General features: G+C 41.0%; 1 protein-coding gene across 4 annotated transcripts in view; it reads right to left on the reverse strand.

Annotated features, from left to right (window-relative positions):
- The window catches only part of Atp8a1 (ATPase phospholipid transporting 8A1), a 226,127-nt gene that overhangs the window by 164,152 nt on the left and 35,442 nt on the right, over positions 1–26,533 (reverse strand). For all 4 annotated transcript variants that reach the window (XM_029478096.1, XM_021162268.2, XM_021162270.2 and 1 more), the window contains exons 3-6: positions 26,159–26,258; positions 25,159–25,257; positions 18,598–18,643; positions 882–922 (exon numbers count right to left, since the gene is read on the reverse strand). In XM_029478096.1, the coding sequence (XP_029333956.1) occupies positions 882–922; positions 18,598–18,643; positions 25,159–25,257; positions 26,159–26,258 (286 nt within the window). The remainder of the gene's footprint in view (positions 1–881; positions 923–18,597; positions 18,644–25,158; positions 25,258–26,158; positions 26,259–26,533) is intronic.

Genomic DNA, 26,533 nt, shown 5'->3' on the forward strand with positions numbered 1-26,533 from the left:
AAAATAAAAATCAACAAGTAATTTTTTTTTTTATTTGAGAAGAGACACTATCCCTTCACTGACAGAAGGTGACCATACACAATCACCAAGGAGAATTGCATACATGGACTTCAATGGAGCATAAATGAATTGGCAGCAGACAACACTTTTGTTGCCCCAGTAAGATAATGTCCTGTGAGATATGTGTCCAGTGTCCACTGCCCTGGCCTCCAAGAAGCCATCTAATGGCCACCAAGGCTACTGACTGTGGATGACTGGGGGCCGTGTGGTCTGGAACTATGGAAGAACTACCAATTGTCATTGCTTACCTTTTGTAAGGAATGGCTACAAGAACAGACACCTGGATAACACTTGTCAAATTGGCATTGTGACTCCACTCACAATGCCAGGGTGGAGTTCCTAGCTAGCAGGTCAACCTCTGAAGAACTGACCTCTGCTTCAGTAGAGAATGGCATCTAGTTTACATGACCACTTGTCTTTAAATAAGTGGCAAAATGTAAATGGGGTGATTTCACTGTATGAGTGTGAACTAAAATATGCAAATGCGAAATAGCAGAACTCCAGTTTCTTTTACTTGGACAGTAGATGATCAAAACAAAATTTACAACACAAAATAAGCAAAATCTACGAAAGAGTACTCAAAATACACTGTGAAACAAAAAATGTTCTAGATAGTACTTTCCAGAGAACAGCCTTCCTGGAAGAGTACGGAAATGCTCAGCAGATATAGCTAAGGGGAGGTTTCACGAATGTTTACAGTAATTACTAGTCAGCTCAGCATTAGTAGAGTTGTTGACATTTGCTTATAATATATAAAAAAATTATTCCATAAAGTACACTTGTATGCATTTCTTCTGGAATAAAATAAAGCCAACACATACCTTTTCCCAGTGAACAATTTCCCATGCACCATTTCTCAAAACTGCAGAGAGAAAAGATGACATTTTAAAGAACGTTTATTAACTACCAATCACAGGTTGTATCTAAAGAAAATGATTATTTTAAATGAGTAACTTCTAATGAAATGACTAGCAGCAATATTATATCTTTAAAAGCGAGTTGTGACAGCAAGGCGCAAACAAGGAAATAAAATTGCAATTTCTATTTCAGCTCCCGCAGTGATTTATCTAACTCAAGGCAGCCTCACTGGAGTGGCCACATGCCTCCTCCAAGACACAGGGGAGCCTCTAGGTTGAGCAGGGGGGTGGGGGTGGGGTGAGGGGGGTGGGGGGGTAGGACCTGACAAATTAAAGGAAAATAACTAGCCTACATCCATTTTCTAATGACAACCATTATCCTGAGGTGGTACTAGTCTACATGGGTTATAGTAATTATTAGTTTTAATCTTGAATAGACAAAAGGCAGCATAAGCAGGCACATCACAGATTTTTAATTAATAAGACTTTAATACAAAGAAGAATCAGAAAAGAACCCAGTATTATTAGATCCATAATAATGCAAAAACATTCCATGTGTGGCTTAGTAGGAAAAGTGAAAGAAACTATTCTGAAATTGAGAAGAGTATTTTATAGTGGACTTCTCATGTCATTGCACAGTACAGTTACTCAGTACCTCTGTTACTCAGTACCTCTGTTACTCAGCACCTTTGATACTCAGTACCTCTGTTACTCAGCACCTCTAACCCCACTCACTCTAGGTTTGTGATGTAATCCTGAGCACAGCGATGCATACCAAACATTGAAAACAGTTCAAGTGAAACAGGTAACACTGCACTTAGGACTTAAAAAAAGTCCAGTGATAAATGACACGGACATTAAATCCTTGAGGGCAAAGCTAGGCTTGCTCTGACATCAAAAACAGCACAGCACATATACAATGTGAAATTACAAAATAATTAATTAACAGTAAAAAATTATACATTTCTGTTGATGTTAGAAGGGTCAGAGTTGGAACCTTTTAGAAGAGTCATGAAAACAAGCTGATGACATTAAACAGCAAACCCAACATTAATTTCATTAATTGCATTAATTACATTAATGACATTTTAAAACCATCATTCTAGTATACATTCTTTTAATCTAGATATAATTTGTGTATTCCAAATTCTCTTATAAGGCTTGTGTCTTACTTAGTTCTTTGTTTCTAATGTCTTACGCCTCTCCTGTCACATAAGACATCAGATGCTGACAGAAAAACAAATGCCAAGAATAAAACACTCTGTAAGGCACTCTGGTGAGAAAACTTTATTAAGTTCAAGTGGAAAGCTAAAACTAAAGCAGGTCTAGCACACCGGCAGTGTAACTATATGCGTGTTAAAATTCTTATTTTTATACTACTCAAACAGATCGGGGCCAGGGACCTGAACTACACACATTCAGAACTGTAGCTATCCTCTAAAACTCTAAGGCTAGCAGAGTACACCCAGCTGATCCCAGGAGGAAGGCTGCGCTTCACCAATGTATGCACAGTATCGGGAGTCCAGAGGACACATCTCACAGTAAAAGCCTGGACTTAGGCTGTGCCTGCCCATGCTTCCAGTGTCTATCTCAGAATGGTTTGTGTACTGGTTGGTTTTGTATGTCAACTTGAAACAGGCTGGAGTTATCACAGAGAATGGAGCTTCAGTTGCCTCCATGAGATCCAGCTTTGGGGCATTTTCTCAATTAGTGATCAAGGGGGAAAGGCCCCTTGTGGGTGGGACCATCTCTGGACTGGTAGTCTTGGATTCTATAAGAAAGCAGGCTGAGCAAGCCAGGGAAAGCAAGCCAGTAAGTAACATTCCTCCATGGCCTCTGCATCAGCTCCTGCTTCCTGACCTGCTTGAGTTCCAGTCCTGACTTCCTTGGTGATGAACAGCAATGTGGAAATGTATAAACCCTTTCCTCCCCAACTTGCTTCTTGGTCATGATGTTTGTGCAGGAATGGAGACCCTGACTAAGACAGTTTGTCACCAGGAATCAGGATTGATGGAGAGAATATGCTGTGTGTTACTCATCACTTAGCAGGTAAAATGTAAAGAAGCATCCACAAGAGAGGCAGCCAAGTGCTGTCCACGGGGACTCTAACTAGATGAACTGAAACAATGTTTGGGCAAAAATACTTGGATGTTTCTTTATTGAAATTTATTTCCTTCAGATCCCATTTATCATTAAGCAGATATTTTTCCAAATACAATAATAACCCCTTTGTTACATGTGTATATGTGTACACATGTGTGCATATATGTATGCTTGCATGTGGGTGTGTGTGTACATATGTACATGTGTATACACAGGGGTGTGTGTGTGTGTGTGTGTGTGTGTGTGTGTGTATTTATGTAGAGGCCAGATACTGACATTAAGTGTATTTCTCAACAGTTCTCTCCTTCATATACTGAGCCACAGTGTCTTGCTGAACCTGGAGCTGGTGTATCTAGGCAGCTGCCCTGCCCTGGAGATTGCAGGCGGACTACCATGCCTACCTGACTATAATCTAGGTTCTAAGACCCCTCACCCTGGTCCTTGTGCTTTCCAGGCAAGGGCTTCACCCACTGAGCCATCCCCCACCAAGCCTTATTGTTGCTCTTTCATTGTTGATTCATTTTTAAGCCACTGCCTAGTATTTCTAAAAACAATGAAGTCTGACATCAAAATAGAGGTGTTCTGCGTGGCAGAACTAATGTTCTGAAGATGAGCACAGCAACTGTAGTTAACACGTGCTGTATCTGAAAACTGAAGAGAGGACAGGTCTGAATAATCTCACCAAAGAAAACTGTGGAGGGGGTGGGGAATGGATGTGTTAATTAGGCTGATGCAACTCACCACAGTACACACATACAATCCCCCCACCCCTGTGAGTATTAGTTCAGAAGAACTCCTCCCACCAAGTTACCACAATCTGCAGATGTTTAAAGTCCTGTCCATAGAAAACAGGATTTACATACAACCCATGCAATCCCCCTAAATAATTTAAATATCTAGGTTATTGAGATTGCCTAATGCAATGAAACTCCAAGACAAAACCACTATTATTTCGTAGTAACTAGGCTATGATGGCAAGAAAAATGTCTGCACTCACTCAATGCATAACAATTCCTTTTACTTTAATGCTTTTGACTTGAGGTTGTTTGAATCTGTAAATGTAGAGCCTATTGGTACACAGGATTGACTATATAGCCAAATGCAAAGTGTTAAAAAAATATATATAGGGCTGGTGAGATGGCTCAGTGGGTAAGAGCACCCGACTGCTCTTCCGAAGGTCCAGAGTTCAAATCCCAGCAACCACATGGTGGCTCACAACCATCCGTAACGAGATCTGGCGCCCTCTTCTGGAGTGTCTGAAGACAGCTACAGTGTACTTACATATAATAAANAAANAAATCTTAAAAAAAAAAAAAAAAGAAATGGGATGTCTACCCCATTGACCTCCACCTTATTAAAAAAAAATATATATATATTTAGACATATAGAAATGTAATGTATGAAATTTTGCAAAAAAAAAAAATTAGAGCACCGATTATCATATGTTAAGAATTAAATATAAAAATCACATAGAAGAAAATAATGCTAATTTTAGCTTATCTGGAAGCTATCTCTAAGGCGAGGCAACCTTGGGTTGAATACCATGCACTACTGCAACTACAGCCACCTTATGGAAAAATCTCTGAGGACATTACTCTAAGTCACCTAACTTGTCCTTTTGTGACAGTAATTTGACTGTTAAGTCTTTTGTATTATACAAAATTTATAAATTTATAAAGGTTTTTTTAAAATTTTGCCCCTTCCTCCCTCTTCCCCTCCCCCTCCCCCTCCCTTCCCTCCCCCCTCCCCTCCCTCCCTCCCTCCCTGACATACATTTCACTCTAGAGCCCATGCTGACCTTGACCTTGAAAGCCCCTGATTCAGCTTCCTGAATGCTGAAATTCCAAGTTTTACCACCAAAGCTGGCTGAATTGTCAATTAAGAAAAAAAAATGTATATGAATATTTTAACTACATGTATGTTTGTGTACCATGTGCATGCTTGGTGTACAAAGGCCAGAAGGGGTGACTAATGCCCTGGAACTGAAGTTACAGATGGTTGTGAGCCACCATATGAATACTGGGAATTGAACCTGGGACCTTCGAAAGAGCAGTCAGTGTTCTTAACCACTGAGCCATCTCTCCAGCTCTTGAATCATCAGTTCTTAAAACATGAGACACACACAAATCTCTTTTAAATTTTGATTTGGAGCTTAAATCTTTCATGGTTAAATTATATCTGACCATTTACATGTCTCCACTAATTTTGTCTTAGATAAATATTTGAATTTTTCTGTAAATTGGTCTTTTATAAGTTTTTCTGATATTTCTTTCTTTTGTAACATGATGATTTAAATTTCATTTTAAATCAGTTCCTGATAATACATACAAAGCTTTGGCACAATCATCATTTTATCTAGAAATTGTTACATCTTCTTATTAGTTTAGATATAGCATTTTAAAATTATGATGAATAATACTTTCTAGGCAACTTAATATTTCTTATATATTAATAATGTCATATGTGCTTTTAGATGGGCTTGTTACAGTTGTCTGCCTCCCTGTTCAACTCATTTTCAAAAGGTATCAATTTTTCCTATTCTAGACAAACACCTTTGAAAATCTAGAATTATTTTACTAATATAAATGTCCCACATGGTCGAGAGATGGCTTGGGGCTAAGAGCACAGGCAGAGGACCTGAGTGTGTCTCTTGGCATCCACATCATGCCCTCACTATTGTTTGTAGCTCCAGCTCCAGGGGCCAATGTCCTCTTCTTGTCTCTCTAAGCACCATGTACACGTGTAAACATGAACACATGCACACATACACACACATAAACATACACACATGATACACATAAACATACACACATACATACACACATGCATACACATAAACATACACACATACACACACATAAACATACACACATGCATACACATAAACATACACACATACATACACATAAACATACACACATACACACACATAAACATACACACATACACACACATAAACATACACACATACATACACATAAACATACACACATACATACACATAAACATACACATAAACATACACATATATATACACATAAACATACACACATACATACACATAAACATACACACATGCATACACATAAACATGCACACATACATACACATAAACATGCACATATACACACACATAAACATACACACATACATACACATAAACATACACACATACACACATAAACATACATACACATAAATATACACATAAACATGCACACATACATACACATAAACATGCACACATACACACACGTAAAATACAAATCATAAAATCTTTTAAAACGTTTTAATTTTCACCATCTCAAAAGAATGTGTGTGTGTGTGTGTGTGTGTGTGTGTGTGTGTGTGAATGTATAGGTAGTATGCCTGCATGTGCACTTGTGTGTGTGGAATACATGTGGACATGTATGTATATGGAGGCAAGAAGGTGACATCAGATGTCTCATCCAACCTCATCTTTTTGGTCCATCTCTGAAGCAGATGCACAGTAATGGGACACACTGCCTGGCTAGTGAACTCCGGGGATTTGCCTGTCCTGCCCGTGCTAAGGTATAGCCAGCCACAACTCTAACTGGCATTTTGTTGTTGCTTTAAATAGATGAGGCGATCTGAGTTCAGGTCCTAATGCTTGAATGACAGAATTATTATCAATGGAGCTACCTCCCTAGCCCCCATAAATGACTTCCTATGGCTTAGCTACCATTCACTCCCCATGATCACTCCTTGCCATTCCCTTCTCCCTTCCTATGTCCTCTGTGCTCAAAGCCCCATGCCCTTTCTTAACTCCTTTTATATGTGATTCTGTGGCTGGGGCATTCCTCCATCCCCATCAAGCTAACCCACCCGTCTTCCACATCTCAGCTTTCATACAACACTCTCAGGAACTTTTGTGGATACCTGGTCTTTTATCACGATAAATAAGCTACTTTCCTTCGGAGTTCAAACCAGTCATTCTCATATATATTCATATGTATATGTATATGAATATGTATATAGAGGGGGGTTGTTTCCTCCCCAGATTATAAGAGCTATAAAAGTGTCAACCTCTCCTATCCTGCTTACTCTAGTATGTCCAGGGTTCCAACACAGTCACTCAAAGCACCTGCTAAGTACTTGCTGGATGAAATGCTGGGTTCACTGGTATTTGCTCGTGTTTGAGAGCATAAGAAATCTGAGTAGTAGTTACACAGATGTAGTGATGATACAAAACCACTTCTTAGTAAATGTCACATTAAAATAGCATGCGTGTAGCATTTAATATACGGTTGTAGAAAAATAAACACTTTAGCAGTTTCTTTAAAAGTTAATCACAGTTACTATAGAACCTGGAAATCCCACTACTGGGTATGAAGCCCTGTACCACTTGTGTCTGACCGTTCACTGCAACATTGCTTATATTAAGCCCAAATTGGGAACCACCAAGATATGCATCAGCTACTATTCAGATGAGCACAATGCAGATTGTCTATTCAATGGCACACTGTATGTAACGAAGAGCTAAGACATGGGTGACGTGGGTAAACCCTGAAGACATGCCAAGTGAAAGACTGCAGACAGACAGGCCACCACAGACTGTACAACCACACTTATATAAAGCACTTAGAATAGACAAATCCATGGAGACAGGATGGAGATTAGCAGGGCTCAGAGACTGGGACAGCAGCTGCTGACCACTCCCACACGGGGGTTTCTTCATGGGCTGGAACTGGTTGGTGTGGTGTGATACACAGTCTCCTGAATCATTGGAGGCCCCCAGGTGCCCATTCTAGGATGGCAAGGCAAGTGATAACTGACTAAGAATAGCCACACAAGGATGCAATGAGCTATTTAGACATTTGCTTAAAATAGATTTCTCAGTTTTGTAAGTTGCTAAAAAGATTAAAAGTGTTATGTAACACGAGATGAAGTAACACCCTCTGTTCTCTGATGTCAGCTTGGGGCTACCCCTCGGGCTCTGCCATCTAATCTGGTCCTCTTGAACTGACGCCACTGTAGCAGATGTTTGCTACTTCACATGTAAAAATAGCGCTGGGCCACTCTTCTGGTTCCAGTAAACACAGCTACTGTCCCAACTGCCTTCCAGAGTGGTCTTCCAACCCGACTCCTGTCTCCAGACCCTAAGCCTGCTCCCTCGCTCTAATCACCAGGAATCTCTGCCTCTGACAACCAGAGACCACAGGTACATTCTCTCCACGCAAATGTTTCCTGTTGCTTTATGACTGAGGAGGTAATTGGAAAATATGGAGGACAGAAATTTACATGCCTAAAAAGGTTTAAATGCAGTGCTGGTCAATGACATTGTATCTTCCCTCTCCTTTGTTTTTAAAAATCATTACATTAACTCTTATGTGTATGTACATCCCTTGAGTGGAGGTCAGAGGACGCCTTATGAGAGTTGGCTCTCTCATTTCACCTTGTAGTTCTGGGTATTGAACTCAGGTCCTCCGGTTTGGTGGCAAGCACCTTACCTACTGAACCATCCCACTGTCCCCTTTTATCCTTCTGGAAACAGGTTCTCATTATACAATGTGGGCTGACCTTGAATTCAGACCTGCCTGCTTTGCCTCCTGGCTGCTGGGATTAAATGAAGGTGCCACCATTTTATGTAGTGTAAGCTAACCTTGAATTTGTTGCAAGTGGAGACTGGCCTTAAACTTTTTATCCTTTTTGACTCTACCTCCCAAGTACCAGGTTAGTCATGAGCCACCATGCCTGGCTATCAGTGACACATTTCATCAAGTTGGAAATAAATGTTTCCAGTAAGGCAAATGGGTTCACCAAGGAAAGGCTGCAGCTTTTCCTAACCACAGCACGACTATCCCATGCCGTCAGACTCAAAGATGTTTTATTCTTGAAAAAAAAGTATACATACACATAAATATATATACATACATATACACACACACATATATACACATATACATACATGTGTTTTATACCTGACAATGATATTAAGGTCAAAACACAGAGTCAACTGACTTGTGACAAACACTGAATGGCATGGCTATATGAATGACAATTGGTCAGGTTAGTGAAGCAGAGGAACAGCAAGACATTTCAATGTGTAAGGTGCCTGCCACAAAACTCAAGTACCTGAGTTCAATCCACATAGGTTACGTTCACACAGGTCTTGCATCAAGGGAAAGGATGCGCTGCTACACAAAAGGGAAGAAGGCCAGGAAAGTACCAGGAACCTCGGAGATGCCTAGGCACAGCTACATGGGGTTCCTACTACTGCACTAAAACATGGATTTTGAACTTCCCTGATAAATATAAAAATCTTGGTCCCAGGGAAGCCTGGATAGAAGTTCCCACAGTTTACATCTACTAGGCAATCAAGGCAGACTGTAGCTTGTTTCAATCAGGTAAGTTATCAACCTATATACACCCTTAGACTGGTTTTTAAAACACTCTATCTACTAACTACACTTCTCATCCATCAAAATCAGTCTATACTTTTCCCTGGCAAACAATTTCCCAAGCACCATTTCTTAAGCTACTCTTGGGTAGAGGGTGGAGGAGATTCAGGTGGTACACGGCACATTCTAGTCGCTAGCCCATCCTGCCCTGATCTAGGCCAAGGCTCAGACTCACACTGACAGATGCTCCAGAGACAATGCATTATCACAACCCAATCAACAGCTGCACTTAGAGGAAATTCCGGCTTTCTCCTCTGTGCCACGGCCAAGTGACACAGAACTCTTATCTGCACACCTGTACCCTGCAGGAGCAAGTCCGTGAGTTGTGGTTGTAGTCTGTTTCCACTTCACATCACACACAGTCAGAGTTCTCCCTCAGACGGCCACACGTTCACCACAGCAACAAGCGAAATATCACTGCACTGACCACAACCCAGACAGACACAAACCACTTCAACTGTGTCAATTCAGGGAATACTTGATAGTCCAAAGTCTGCACGCGCTTGGATTAATCAATGTGCATACTGCCATTATGTATTGGCACAGTTAAAAGCCGAACTGAATAGAACATGTTATGAACTTGCAGCAGGATCCTGATTTTCAACACTCATTCCATGTGTCTTAGGCACCAAAGACCTGGCAGACATGAGGCTGTTCCCATCACCCTTTCCCCCACTTCTTTTGCCCCAAGGGGCAGAAATAAAGGAAACACACAGCCCGAGGCTACACACTCTTTAGACTCTGAAAACAGTACAGAATCTGGTGATGTAAAAAAAAAAAAAATCAGGCACAACAGGAAACATTTGAGTAAATCAAGGCTTGATCCGCAGCCAAGGACACCTGTCAGTCACAGCTCACTGCTGGCTCCCCTTTGGAACTGGTTCCTGACATCTAACCCTTAGAACGATGAAAACAAGCACCATCTCGGGCAGTGTGCTGGTAAGGGAACCAGGAACAGAGCTTTTTAATTCTGTAGCCTCTTCTCAGCTCCATTCCAACCACTTTGGAGAAAGCAGGAAATACTGACGTGTCCTTTGCCAAGAGACTATTGAGTTTTGTCGGTCCAAAGGTAGCAACACTCCCACCTGGCTTCCCGTGAGGATGATTAATGGCTCTGGGGGAAGGAGAGTAAACCCAAGGCAGGAAAGAATCTTAAATGGCCTCTAGGTGTTCTGACAGCTCATTCTGAGTTTTGTGAGCCTCCTCCACCTCGCCCCTGTGCCATCCAAACACACCTGCTACAGTTTCCACACAGTTTAATTAGGGTGACTTGCACCGGAGGGCGCAGACATTAAACAAACATCTCAAAGGAGCCATTTTAACCCAGCGGGATACTGGCTGGCAGCTTTGGTGCAGTGGGTTTCTTCTGTGAAAGGCAAACATTCTTCTAGAGACCTTGGACCCTTCCTCACCAAAGGCCTGGAGGAGGCCCTGGGAGTCAGACAGGAAGCACTGCAGCCTGGCTCCTTTACACACTCAGGGCTTCCTAGAGAGAAGATGCCACCCATCTCCCTATTTAAAGCAATCTGTCACTAGAAATGTCTCTGAAAGTTATTGGCTACTCTTCCCTCGGCAGCCAGTTACTTCCCAAAGTAGGGAGAAAGAGGCAGATCTTAAAGCGCATTACAGAGAACGGAGTAGAAACACACACGCACACATAGGAAAGGTAAGTGCGCTTCATTTCCTCTCTGGAAGTAAGCCTTTGAGAGGGATTTTAGGTTACGGTGAAGGTTAAGTGCAGCCAAGACCTCTAGACCTGTGTAAATAAAAGAAACCAATGCCCTTATACACCCACCTAGCACACTCTCACTGTAATGACAGTTCAAAGGTGGAATCGTCATGTGGCCCAGAAAGACCATACATGTATTTTGTTTAAACTTGCCTATAAAGGCCAAATTAAATCTCTATGTGTATTGTCAAACCATTGTCTTCTACTGACACAAAGGACAAAGGAAATGTCATCAGTTGATGTCTCTTGGGGTAGACTGTTCATACTGGCATCAAGTCGGCTGGAAGCATTTCCATAAACTCAATTATAAAACTCTAGAGTGGCCTCCAAAGCCTGTCCCATTGCCAGTCACACAGCAGCGCTGAGATCCCATTTCAGGCATCCAGGGACTCCTGGGTAACCCTAGCAATCTGTGTTTTAAGGAGCCCTTTGAGGGACTCAGAGTCATAACCAAGTTTGAGAGCCAGCACCTTAAAAGTAAATGTACAGAGGAAGTAAAAGGACAAGAGCATGGGCCAGCAATCCTCTACTCTCAAAACCTCTAGTACCCACAATCCTCTATTCTCAATACCTCTAGTACCCACAATCCTTTGTTCTCAATACCTCTAGTACCCACAATCCTTTGTTCTCAATACCTCTAGTACCCACAATCCTCTGTTCACAATACCTCTAGTACCCACAATCCTCTACTCTCAATACCTCTAGTACCCACAATCCTCTACTCTCAATACCTCTAGTACCCAATGGATCATAAGCCATTTATCTTTTTCTTTACCTCATTGAGAAATTTCTTACAAGAAAAAAATCTTCCTGCCTGACCTCACCAATCACTTCACAATTCCTTGGCTTTTGTTTTTAAAGCTCCTCAACTGTTGTTCTGTTAAATACTGGAAATAGATTTAGTTCAGTGCTATGAAGCCCTGTGACTTTTGAAAAGCAGGGTGGGGTGGCTAGCTCAGGCCTGGCCCTCTTTAAGTCAGCACTAAAACTTGGCAGGGTTTCCTTCCTCCACCTCCAGCCCATGGGAATCTAACTACCACAGGTTCCCTTATGTCCTCCGAGTCGTCACCCTAGCTTCAACCCCTAATCAATAAAAAAAACAAGGCCATTTCTGTGCCTTGCCTTGCCCTATACAGCTGTCAAGTTCTTTTAAAAATCTTACTGGCAATCTACTCACACCCTTCAACAATTTTTCCAGTCTTCTTACCAGGGTTTACAAAAGTTCCCCTAACCATGAACCCAACTTGTCTTTATCCATGCTCTTGTTGCTTCTCCAACATACATCTCTGAAGTTGTCAAAGAGAATCATTTGCCATTCCCAGGTGTAATCTCATGTCTGCCCACATTCCACAGAGCTGCCCATGGTAGCCCTTCATCCACAGTTAGTGTCCCAAGCTCTCTGCTCAGTCGCTTAACAACCATTCATCATGAAATTCCAAGAAGTCATTTCTGAATTCCACGTCTCTCATTTGGTTGGTCCTCAATACGCTCTCTGGCTTGTATATCCATCTTCATTTTATCTTCCTTCCCTGGTCATAATGTCCTATTGCGCCCGTCCCTCAGCCTTGAGCAGGCTGCTCAGACCCGGCTTGCCACACTTGCTAGCCTACCTAGGGTGGCGTCTTCCAACCTAGGTAAAGTCTATTGTCCTGCAGCTTTCCTCCAAGACGCCGCTACCTGCTGAGAGGCTGAACCTATTCTAACACTATCCTGACAAAGCTGGAGATCCTGGCTTGGTGGAGGATGGGTTCCTCCCCTTTATAAGCTCAGACTCTTAAGTAAACATTGGCCTTCATCGGAAAACTTTGTCTTGGCTCTTTATTTCTCTCGCAGCCTTTCCCATCTAAAACCCCATCATTACTTTCAGGAACCCACTAACCCGGCAGCTACATTCTATGGATCGGGAATGAAGACTTTGTGTATTTCCCCATAGGTGTTAGCACAGGGAAGGTGCTCAAGACAGAGGAAAATAACAAATGTCATACTTATATTTGAGGAAAATATTAGAGGAAAATAACAAATGTCATACTTATATTCGAATCACACCTATTTTTCCCAGGAAATCTGGACATGCAATTCATTTGGGTTAGGCTGACACAGGTAGGAGTACCTGCAAGTGTAATGAAAAAAAAAAAAAAAAAAGAAAAGGAAAAAAGAAAGATGAAGACTAGGGGAGAGAGTTATGCCTACACAGGAAGGAAAGCCAAGAGCTAGGCAAAGCAGCAATTCTGAAGTCAGACCCCTGTCCATTCAACTGTGCTCCTATAAGTCCTCAGTGGGTTTTGTCCCTCTGTGTACATCTTTAATTCATGGGAGAAATGAAACACAAGCTGGGCTGTATTTCTCCACAAATAAATACCAGCTCCCTATTTAAGGTTATAGTGGAGGACTTCCAATGGGCTCAACTTACACACACTCCTAAGACATTCAAACTGATTTGGAAATATTACCAGCTTTAAGATGTGTGAGGTTATTCATGTTATCCACATACATAACTCTCAGCCCCGGGAAACAATCCTTTCTAAGGACTGTACACAGGTAAGCTGACGTCCATGTAGCAAGGTGCATGTGCAGGCTCCCTGGATGCGAGGAGCGCATCGTATGTGGGGAGCCTGCAGGGAGACAGGAGGTGCTGCTCTTTCTTTTCAATAGGCCCATGAATTGGTGCTATTGTAATCCTTTGTCAGCTCTGAAGTGAACTGAAGCAGATGGACTCTGGCCTGTTAGTGGGTCACTTCAGATTGAATGACCCAAACAACACCTCGATGCCTTTTCTCCAGAGGACTTTAAAAGTGAAGTGGTTTCCAGGACGGGGAAGCAACCACCCACTTCCCGCACTTCAGGCTCCCATGAGCGCGCTGACAACCACTACTCTTCCACTCTGGAAAAGGCCTCTGTAGCATTAGGGAGGAAATTCTAGGTAGATGATGTTTACGGTGTGCCTGGATTCGGGGGACTAGAGAGAGAGCCCATCCATTTAGAGCACTTGTTGCTCTTACAAAGGACCTGGGGTTGTGGTCTACAGTCATCCTAACTCCAGATTGAGGGAATCCAATGCCCGCTTCAGACCTCCACTGGCATCAGACACAAATGTGTACACAGACGTACATACAGACAAGCCATCCATACACATAAAATAAAATAATAAAATGAATCTTTTTAATAAAGGGTACCTAGGTTAAAAGAATTTCATGTAGCCTTTTCTACAAAATTAAATTACAGGAAAAAAAAGTTCATTAAACAAAGGTATGTTTTTTCACAAAATATGCACTATCATAGTAAGAGAAGGTATTATGAAAACTAACTCCAGTAATATTGGCTCTCATCCAACAACAGAACCAAGCCAGGGGGTCAGCAGGAGGCCCTGTCTCCCACACCTCACTTTTTGGACACACACACAGATTCCTGTAGGGAGTATGTCCAAACCTGGGATTTTAAAACAGCATTTCTAGTCATTAGGCAATTATAAATTATTCCAACTACCTTAGTCTGTACCCAAACTCTATCTTTTCCCAGTCCTCTATCTATGCCATGGTTTTCCATGAGATTCTTATAGCATTCCACAGAAAATGGAGACATAGTTTTATAATTTAAAAAGAGAGCTAGCAGAACCACCATTATGAATTCATATGGAGACTGGCTTCGGTATACAAATTACAGTAACAGTGACAATTGTTGCCACATCACAGAGATGATTTTTGCAAAAACAACCTAGTTCAGGGGAGACAAGGAAAGACCCCCTGCCGTACCTCTCTCTGTGTCTGTCTCTTTGTCTGTCTGTCTCTGTCTGTCTCTGTCTCTCTCTGTCTCTCTCTCACTCTGTGTGTGTGTGTGTGTGTGTGTGTATATGTGTGCACACGCATGCGCAATAAAAACTCAGATGGAAAGAGGAAATCAGAGGAGGTATAGGTAATTTAAGGTGCAAGGAAAAAAACCGAAGCACTTGAGTAGAGCCACATGCTAGGGCTTTGAATAATAGAAGCGATAAGTGGATACTGCGTTCTGTGTTCACAGTAGGCAAAGCCAGGGCAGCAATGATGGTGCAATGGTGGCCAGTGTAGGTAAGAAAGTGTGAGAGCTCCTACCACGCTCATATTTGGTCAGTGCCTGGAAAGCAGCCCAGAACACAATGATGCAAAAACTGCTTGCTTCATCTTGTTCTCACCCCAGATCACGAATTCTCAAGGAAGCTCCTTCACACTTCCAGCCTGTTTTCCCTTTGTTATCTATAGTCAAGTATTCTTCTAAAGAATGGGTGCACGTGCGCTTGCGCACAGGTTGCATGCAGCCTCTGCTAAGACCCTAGGCTGGAAGCTACTGGAAATCTATAGATAAGCAAGAGGCGGGTCTTTTCTCTGCAGCGTTCCTCTCTACCATGTTTCATCGACACAGCAGCACACCAGGCATAAAGAAAAGCAACAGACCACAAAGCTCGCCCAGACTCATATGAACCTGAACTTGTTAGCATCAAATTTTACCCTTTACCCCTTCTCTGAAACTAGGTTCTTGGAAACTAATATAAAAGTCACATTTGCCATATCACTAAGCCATCTGCTTAACCAGCATATGCAGATTTCTAAGGCAAAACGTGGCATTTCTCCAAAAAGATTGAGGACAAGCTCAAATGTAAAGCCTAGTTGAACAGTTCCGAGTTGGAACCAACCTCTGTAATTTACTTGGTAGAAACAAGGTGCCAGACAGTCACCAATCTGTAGCTAAGTGGCTGAAAACGTTGTTTATAAATTATCATTGTTTGTTGTTTCTGAAGTCTCTAGGGATGACCAGAGTGACCAACTGAGGATGCTTTTTAGTATCTTACACAAAAGATGAGAGAACACTTGTTTGAGGAGTATCCAAGACTAAATCCTGGCACTAGAGTCTAAAGGCACCCTCTCATGCATCATGTGGTCTTGGCAAACATTTAGAAGATCTAAGCTTAATATTTTAAATCTCTGTCAAAATTAATTACCTGTCATAAATATCTCCCTCCCCCGCCTACACACCGACCACTGCCTCAGTTCAGGAAATCAAATCGAATTTCACTCTGGTCTAATGGCAACAGATGGCTCTCCTATTAAGTAATTTGAGTTATCTGACAGCAAATAGCATCCTGTTCAAACAATTTTCTTATCTCCCATCATCTGCCAAACCAAGAATACCAGTGCTCAAAAGCTAGGGGAGATTAAGCAGGGAGATGTCAATCACTTGGGAAAGAACTCCAAGTATCAACATGATTTCTTGGCTATAGGACTTCCGTATGTATGCCTGAGTCTGTACAGGTCATTTTATAAGCTAGTCTCATTTGGTGGGAAGCCTTCTCTCACATGTGTCTGGTCTTCATTTCGAGAACCGAGAGAATCCTGTACCCTCATTTAGAGAATGGAAAAAAACCAGGAAGAACCCACAACAATGTTTTGTCCAACAGGAACATTTTGGGAAATTAAGATGTAAGTAATCAGGGTCCCTCTAACACAAGGTGCGCGGACCTAAATTCATACCACCATGACAACTGTCCTTCAAGGCTTTGGAAAGACCTACCACCAGTCACGGAAGACTAGAGCCCTCTGCCAGTGGTTGTCATGCACAAGAAAAGCACTTGCAAAACTGAGCTTTAAAAGCTCCTACTGAATATTCTTAGCAACGTGATAACAGATGCAAGAGCTGCCCTTGTCAGAAATACCAGCACCCAAAACATCTGACAGTCCTCCCTTTCATCCTTAGGATTGTTCCTTTCCATCTCAATTCCTGGAGCAGCTTCGTGTCCCGCTCCCATGAGCCTTTCAGTCCTCCATCCTGAACCTACACGTTCAGTCTGCTTCCTTTTTTGGTTCCTTAGCCATAGCTACTGAGAACAGACAAGGAAAGCTGGAATCTCCTCTGCCTGGCATTTAAGGTCTCATAAAACTTGACCCTAGCCTACCTTGTAAATCATATGTCTGCTTCTCCCTGATAGGAATCTCTTTGGGGCACAGGACACTCTAATAATAGCGTGATCCAGCAATCAGGCGGTGTTTTTCTTCCCCAGGCTGTCTTTTCTTTCCCCCTTCCCACTCAACCCACGGGCAAAATGTCACCCCCACATCTCTCTCATCCACAGTCCTCCCAAAATGTAAGACCTAGCTCATGATAAAGCAGGATTTTCTCCTTTTTGGGGCTTTATAGCCTTGGACATGGGAAACACTATTTGTCCCAAAACTCCAATGAGTCATTGGGATGGCACAGCCCAGTCTCCATCATCTTCCCAAGGCTCTGATATTGTACTTATGAACTTAGGCATGGTTTTCCTCCTCATGTAAAAGTATCTTAACGAAGAGGCTGCAAGCTCTTCAGAGTTAAACTTCTTACTAGATCTTTTCTTATATCTTCAAATAATTAATCTTTCAGTAGAGACCCTAAATATTTAGACTAATAAACACACCCTCCACAAATGGATAAAAAAACCTGGCAGAGAAGGTCTTTGGTAGGAAGTGGTGAGAAAGAGGGAGTAAATACCAATAGAGTGGTGGTCCTTAACCTTCCTAATGCTGCGATCCTTTAATACAGTTCCTCATGTTGTAGTGACCCCCAACCATAAAATTGTGTCATTGCTACTTTATAACTGTAATTTTGCTACTAGTATAAATCCATCATATAGATATCTGAATTGCAAAATAGCTGATATATGACCCTTGCAGGGGTTTTGAGCCACAGGGGTTGAGAACCCCCGCCATGGAAACTTCCCCACAGGAGCAACAGTAGATCCTGTGCTTACTGACGAGGTGATGCTAAAAGGTACCTGGTTCCCTTCTCACCAGAGACCTGGAGAGAGAAAGGAGTCTCTAAGCTCAGAGATGGCATAAGGTGTCTGCTTTCAAGTTCTTACTTTTTAAAAACATGAGAGCCATGGTTTTCTTGGTCTGCATTGAAGGTCATTTTGGTGGTGTTGGTCTATACCAAAAAAGGCTGTAAACACCACACCCACTCATAAACTGGCCTGCTTTTAACTGTGCGCTTTATTTCAATGGATAATTCCATCCGCCTCCATGGAATAACTCAGGGTGGTTTTCAATCAAGTAACAAAATTTCAGATAATTTTCAATCATTCCTACAACCAACACTCTTTGCAAATAAAATAAAGCCTTTTTTTTTTATAGTTTTTAACACGGAGGGGGTGGGGTGGGGACTGTAGACCTTAGTAACAATACATTCCGAAGCACATGGCTAGGAAACACCTAAATATATTCAAATGTGGCTTTTTCAGAAATATCACTCTCATGGGAATTAAAGTGCTGTGTTAATAACTGCTAAGGACAGTTAATAACTGCTGGACAGAAAGTATTTCAATACAATAGAGTACCCTGAACTGAATCATATGTAAGTAAAGAGTCTGGGCATACGACAGCGAGCAAACTTGGTAAACACAAGAAAAAAGACATAAAGGTCCTACCTTGTGTCTGTTTCTTGTTCACAGCATTATCAGCCTTGTGTCGTTTCTAAAGTTCAGAACAAAACAAAAGGCTCAGTGAAAAAGTGAATGAGATCCATCACGTAAAATGGTACTCAGAGTAAACAAAGATCTTTTAACGTAGGCCTCTGGGTTTTTGTCTTTCTATGCTCCTAGATGGGGTGTTGTTAGACCATCCCCAGCTTCTTCCTTCAGTACTCCTCCCCGGTAGCACAGGCATGGGGCCCTCAGAAAGTTCTTAAATAGCAAAAAGGTAGAATAACATTTAAGTGATATTAGAGAAAAGGAAGCGAAAGCCAGATTTAGTCTACTGCTTAAATAACTCACTTAGAAGATTACCCAAGAGAACGTTGTATAATAACTACCACTTAATAATGGGATTCAAGTATTTTCAGCTTTTTGTGAAACTCATTATTTGATTCAGCTGAGCACGTCCCCCATAACTTGAAGGTGCGCTGATATCGGTCGACAACTAGAAGCAAGCCCATCCACCACCTCGGTTCAACCAGGAGCCACTGAGGAATAGATCCTAATTCTCTTCGTCCCCAAAGCACCCACAGAGGGGAAGAGTGAGCAGGTGAGTTTTGTCTAAGTTGAGACAGGTGAGTGTGAAGAGTTCATAAACCAAGATTTTAGAAGAGTAAAATAAAACAAACAAACAAACAAGCACCATCACTATCAGCAGCAACAACAAATAACCAGAAGGCCAGGAGAAAGACAAGGCACTCATGACCAGGGGCCACTCCAGGGGCCACTATGTCCTCTGTCATTCATCCTGGGGCTTCTGTCTAATCTTACAGCATGGGGGAAAAAAAAAAGAAAACCACACTGGACACAGGTAATATAACAGGAAAGTCATATAGAAAGATTTAATTTTTTTTTAAATTTCAAATTAAGGTGTTGAGTGTAATTAACCCTTTGTTTTCCAAGATCCTATCTTAGAAAGCCCAAGCCCACCCTTTGCTGTGGGAATTGAGAAGAAATACACACAAGAGCCTCAGTTTTCCACTTGAGAAAAATAAGGAATTCGAGAAGCGTAGTGAAAAACAATCTCCCAAGAGAAACGTGTGGAGTCAGTGCACCTCTGCACCACAGCTGGAGCTAGGGTGAGCGGGGGAAGGGTTGTCCATACTAATGGGGTAGATCTGGTCATCAGAGTGTCAGCCACTGAGCTACACAGCAGACAAACAGCACCGACATCTCCCTGTGAGGAAAGTGACTCTTCCATCTCCGCAGCAAGTCTTTCTCAGTGCCCACTACTCACTAACGAATGTGCAATGGTGAAGAAACATCACGGGACTATCATTGCTTCTAATTTACTAGAAGGTAATTTGAAATGTAAAGGAAATTAAATCTTTCTATATTTACATTAACAACAGAAAAAATATAATTGTAAGAGTCCAAATATTATTATTTTTTGTTGCTGTTTCTTTCTTAATAAAGGTCACAAGAAAATTTTGAAAGTAATCCAAAGTAAGTTTTGGTCCACCAATTATTTTTAAGTCCAAGGTAACTTTAGATAGTAAAAGGAGGCATGGATGTTCTCCTTCGTCTGTGCACCTATGTGTGCCTTCTAACTGATGGAGAGAAGAGCTAACTAATGAAACATTCCAATCAAACAAGAAATGAAACTGAAAGAGGCCTTGGACATTAGTTTCCACCTACAGGAAATTCTTACACCAGAGGCTCTCTGTCTTCAACCTTCTGCCACCTAATAAATGAGTTCAGTGTGTCAAAAGAACAAATGTGTTAGAAATACAGAAGGATCCAGCTTCCAACTTTCCCTACACAAATAATTTACATTTTGTATGATAAATACAGCATGAGTCCTTCTAAAACTAAAAGTTTACAGAAATACAGGTAATCTCCGGTTTCAAATTCCCTCAGTGTTCCTGGGAGCTGGTGAGATGACCGCTGTTTTCTACTTTGGATAGAAAGTTCATCAATAAATGGTGTCATATGAACAGTGTTATGAATTTGAGGACACATGGGTGTCCAGTCCTGATATTTTTTTAAAGCTACTTCCCCTGACAAGGCCGAAAGTGCCATGTTAAATTCCACTTAGAGGACAGAAAGCTGTGTCCTTGAGGCAGGCGATGGGCTCAGACTCCTCATTGAGAAGACCCTTTCCTTGCTGGGCGTTGTTTTCCATGTGCCTTTGGGCTTCTGAGATGAGATTAGTCAAGGCTTAGTCTCTGCTCTTCCTCACTTCTCCTCTAAGTTAGCTCAACTTTTTCACACCAAGCCTATCACTGGGGCTGCCTATAGCCACCCCCCCCATCCTCCTCTTCCCTGCTCTCTCTGTTTCTGTCCCTTTGTTTCAAAGGTGCCCTGAAGAGTGAACATGCTGCCCACTGTTACCTTAGCCTTGACTTGGAACCATGAATCCACATGGGCTCATTTTCACAAATGGGAAACTTCAAAGCCACCTGCACTTTCTATTTACTAAACACTCACTGGGCCCCCAGGCTCCATTAATACTCCTGCGGGTACAGCAATGTATAAGAGCCCACATCCCTGGAGTTCATGGAGTAGACAAGTGGTTAGAGACAGAAAATCAGCCAACTAAGTAGGGGATGCACTGTGTTGGGTAGAGATAAATCTTGACAACTTGATTTTGAAATATTCACTGAATTCTTTTTTAGACTTTTCACCATCTTGTCAACACCACTGGTCTAATATATCTTCATTTTTTAAAAAATATTTTTATTAGGTATTTTCCTCATTTACATTTCCAATGCTATCCCAAAAGTTCCTCCATACCCTCCCCTACCCACCCACTCCCACTTTTTGGCCCTGATGTTCTCCTGTACTGGGGCATATAAAGTTTGCACAACCAATGGGCCTCTCTTTCCACTGATGGCCAACTAGGCCATCTATTGATACATATGCAGCTAGAGTCAAGAGCTCCGGGGTACTGGTTAGTTCATAATGTTGTTCCACCTATAGGGTTGCAGTTCCCTTTAGCTCCTTGGGTACTTTCTCTAGCTCCTCCATTGGGGGCCCTGTGATCCATCCAATAGCTGACTGTGAGCATCCACTTCTGTGTTTGCTAGGCCCCGGCATAGTCTCTCTCTCTCTTTTTTTTTTAATGCCAGCTATTGGACTAGTATATCTTGTTAGCTAAAAAAATCTGTTCTTTTTCTAAAATTCATGTTTTGTCTTTTTCTGAAAAGGGCCTTTGGATGTTCCCAGGACAGGTGACACTTGTCTGCAGCTTGCTGTCCCTGAGACATGACCCTAAGATAGCACATGCTTCACTTAATTCTAAAGCAAGCCTGGTGACTGCTTTACTGTCTAGTTCTTCTACTCAATGGTCCTCTCCAGTCAGACTTCTCCCACTCGGTAGCATATGCCTGCTATTTGGTGCCTGCTCCCCACAGACTGAATAACTAAGTCATTTTGCAATGAATGAAATCTACTAGTGTTTAACAATTTTCTGGGAAAAAAAAGAGGAGAGAATGTTTTTATGGTTTTAAATACCAATCTAATAGACGACTCTAATTCTGATTTTTTTCCCACAAGAATTGGTATTCATTATGATAAAAGTTGTGAAAAGAAACTTCTATTAATTTAGAATATTTCAGGTATTTATATATTTATTTTTGTTTATATTATTTGTTTATAGTGTTTGTTTGTATGTATATATATATATACACATATGTATATATATTAGACACAAAAATAAGACAACACAGTATGTTAATCTTTGCAAAGGATTTGGAGTAGTAAGTTTTCACTATCTCACTATAGATAAATCTTTGATTTTATTCTAAAAATGTACAAACAATGCTAACATAGGATATAAGTTTTCTAGACTATAAGCTGTGTTTTATTTCTAAGGTATAGGGGGAAGACATAATTAGTCTTATATTGGGAAGACAAACATCTAGTTCCATACTTCTGTGGATGCGAAGATAGCATCTCTTTATCATGCCATTAGTTGTACCACCTGCAAACAGATGTTGTTACCATTGATGGCCCAAGCACTTGAGAAGTGCCATCTCTATTCCCTCTGCCTTTCTCTGCTACAAAGAACCCTACCATTCTATCCAGCAGAGAGCTAGCAACCACAGTATCTTTCAGTAAGCAGAACAGACATATATTGGGCCACTGACATACTGAATATGATTAATAGCACAACAAGGTTTAAATACATCCTAATATATATCCTAAATGATGACAGGTACCTATGCAGTGTCCTTGTGTTTCTGTTGAGTGAATGTGTGAGTATATGAGTCATTTTAAGTCGTCATATAAACAGTTCTTTGTCCAGCTATCTAAACTATTACTTCTTTTGTTCTCTCCTCTAGAATACCATCTCAAATTATATAGTTGAATATATACTACATGTTAAACAGCCCCTATAGCCAGTGTCTATCAGGAACAGTAGTTTCATTAAAACCTCCAGCAAGTGAAATCATTACTACCTCACAACATGAAGGTGATATTTTCTAAGAGTTGTCTGATTAGATTCTTTCTGATATCCAATTATTGTATTTTGCTCTATTAAAAATACTCCTTGAATACATTTTTATTTACTGTCTATTTTGAAAGACATAGCTTGCAAAATTATAGCTTTGCTATAAAACCAGAGAGAAGATTGAAGAAGCAGGGTAGAAGACTGCTACCATGCAAGGCTCCATCCAAACTGCCATGACTGGACTCCAACATTCTGGCTCTCAGTGGTTGACCTCTGAGTGGTTGACATCAGACTTTCTGACTATTCTTTCTCACTTGGAAACTTGGAAGAAGATTGGCAATACTTAGCGGCCCACTCTATGTTCTAATAAATATAATGGACAGGGAACAAGTCCATGGAACCCAGAAGCATAGTATATGCTAGTTGTATTACTGCTGGCGACTCTCGGGATTGAAAGCCCAGACTGGGATGGAATGTTAGTTCCATCACTTTCTGGGATGATGTCTATGACCTCGTAAAGCCCCAGCTTCCTTGCCTTTTTCCTTTTAAAATCTTGCATTTTAAAATATTCTTTTAGTAGAGCATTATATGTGTCTTTTCAAAAGACTTATTCGTATTTTAAATTATGTGTACGACTGTGTTTCTGTAGGTGAGTATGTATCCATGAGTACGGGTGCCCACAAAGGCCAAAAGAGGATATCCCATCCCCTGGAATGGTGCTTGGAACCAAACTCAGGTTCTCTACTGGAGCAGACCACAACCTCAAGCACTGAACTGCCATCTCTCCAAATCCAGCTTCCGCGCTATAGATGGAGAACTCTTGAAGTTATGGAGTGGATTAGGTAAAAATCAAATAAAGAAGCAAGGCCCAACCAAACAGCACAATGGCTAAAGAATTATATGTTCTCCAGAAAAATCAGGCTAGCGAAAGAAAGAAAAGAGTATGCAAAGAAAGAGACAAAAATTATAGTAAGGACCAGTCCCCAGGAGCTATCAAGTCCAGTCATAGCTTCAAGAATGGAGGTGAGGGGGAACAGGCTAAGGAAAGGGAAGTCCTCCAATCTCCAACTTGTGGGTCCAAGCAGGATGTTACCAATCAAGAGGACCACAGTGTCTTAGACACAAGGACAGAGTCACGTAGCCTCAACAACTACTGCTACTCAGAGCCTGGAGACCACAGATACAGGATCCAATGACTCCAATTCTAGCACGCATTTCCATTCAATGCTTTTTTTTTTCTCTTTTAAATAATATTGTTAAAGTAACATTGTAGAAGTAATATTATTATTTGTGAAATTTGGGGCTGTGCATTGATAAAGACTTCCTCAATCTCCCCAACTCTCTGACTCTTTTAAAGCCCAATAGTTGTTTTAGACATGCAAAGAAATACTATTAAACAATAAGAAACATCAAAACCCCACATCATAAAACACAGTGTTGGCTTCCTCAAATACGACAGTTTTTAACTGAATATAATGTAGAAAAAGCCTAAAGTTATTTGGGGGAGTACATTTTACAAAGGAGACATTGACTTCTTTCTACTGGGGAGGAAACTCCGACTACTAAAATAGAATGAGAAGAAATCAAGGCATCTAATAAGGTGAAAACCCCAATAAAATAAAAAGTACAAATAAAACCTCATTTATATTTAATCGGGAGATTATTTTAGTTAATTAGAAACAATGATCAAATATAATTTTTTCTTCACACTAATTTCGATATGTAAGTTAATTTCTTTTGTTAATAAATGAACAACCAAAGAGAGCATCATACTAAGAATTCCTCTATATTACTCTGTTAGAAATTGACTTCAGGAGAAGAAATGTAATTCTAGTCTATTCTATTTGTTTGTTTGTTTGGTTTGGTTTTTTGTACTAGGGTTTCTCTGTATAGCCCTGGCCGTCCTGGAACTCACTTTGTAGACCAGGCTGGCCTCGAACTCAGAAATCCGCCTGCCTCTGCCTACCAAGTGCTAGGATTAAAGGTTTGCGCCATCACCACCCGGCAATTCTATTCATATTTAAGTTGAATAAGCATTTAAAAGGGTCTATACTATAAATTAAATACCTTAAGAAAACAATATTTGTAATATATCGTTGAGCCAATTTTTAAATACTTACAATATCTTCTATTATCTCTTTAATAGCTGCCACAGCTAAAATAAATAAGAGAGGAACCAGTGTTGTGTAACGACCAGTCGGCGACACATCAGGAATTTGCTGAAAAAGGCAAGATAACTCCAATGAGAACCATAATGCTTATAAAAAAACCTAAGAGAATAATGTCACAGGCTCTTCTAAAACATTCCTCCTTGATTTTACTAGTACTAGGTGGAGTACCTGGGGAACAAGCTAAGTTGCTTCATGGTAAATATATATATACAGCACATAGAGCTAATACAGGGTTGGATCATACAAAGATAAAATAGCATATAATAAAAGATATCATCATCAAAATGTCTTAGAAATGCAAGAAATATCTGTAGAAATGTCCAAACAGTCTAATATGAGTAAATAAATCATGAAATAATGCTTATTTCACTATCTCTTTATGCTACCTCGATCAGACAATAATGCTTAAAGCCAGAAAAAAGACAAGATGGACACAGCCCTAAGTTAGGAGTAGTTACCTTGGGTGCTGGATTAATTAAACTTTTCTTTATGCTTTGCTGGATTTTTCAACTCCTTTTGCTAACAGTAAACATTAGCTATTTTTTAAAGCATTTCTTTCCCTTTAACCATCTATAACAACTAACTTAAGTGGTCATTTTTGTAAGTGATAATTTTTATAGTGAGCTGTTTAGTATAGATACTTTTCACTGCAGTAAAGGTAGCTGCATAATTTAGGTCCCTCCTCTCTTCAACACCTAAAATGTACACTTCCTGCCTTAGAATTTATAGGCCATATCACATATTTGGATAAACTTGAACCAAAGGCTTGGAGGGGTGCAGAAGACCTGACCCTGTGTGCAGGCAGCAGCAGCACTGAATATGCACGAAAGGCCTGTTAATCTCTGCTTTTCTGTAAGCCTCAGGGGACTGGTAGAGGTTTCAACAAAATATTTCCCACTTCCTGCACACTTGGCTTCAAACAGAGGTTGGAAGATGGATGGAACTTTACCTGGAGCAGGGCAATAAAGAGAAAGAACGAATTAGCCGCTCTTCGGAACTGAGAATAGAGGAACCTCGGAAGGAATGTGATCACGTTGTATTTTGCAGTACTGGAAGGCAAAAATAAAGGCATAAAGCGTAGTCCCTCCCACAATTAGCACCCATGTTTTCAAGGTTCTGTAACCGCTGCAGGAGTAACCAGATGACAACATTTGTGGACAGTTTCAAATTTGGAAACCATAGTGAGGGGTCCATATATAAAACCATATATAAAAAAGAGGAAGAAAGGAACTGGCGAAATAAACAGTGAGGACTGGATCTCATAGGCTTGGCTTTCTCTATAACATTGTCTGTCCTCTTTGGCCAGTTATCATGCTGAACAGTA

The sequence above is a fragment of the Mus caroli genome, chromosome 5 (genome assembly GCF_900094665.2).
Source record: "Mus caroli chromosome 5, CAROLI_EIJ_v1.1, whole genome shotgun sequence".
NCBI lineage: Eukaryota > Metazoa > Chordata > Mammalia > Rodentia > Muridae > Mus > Mus caroli.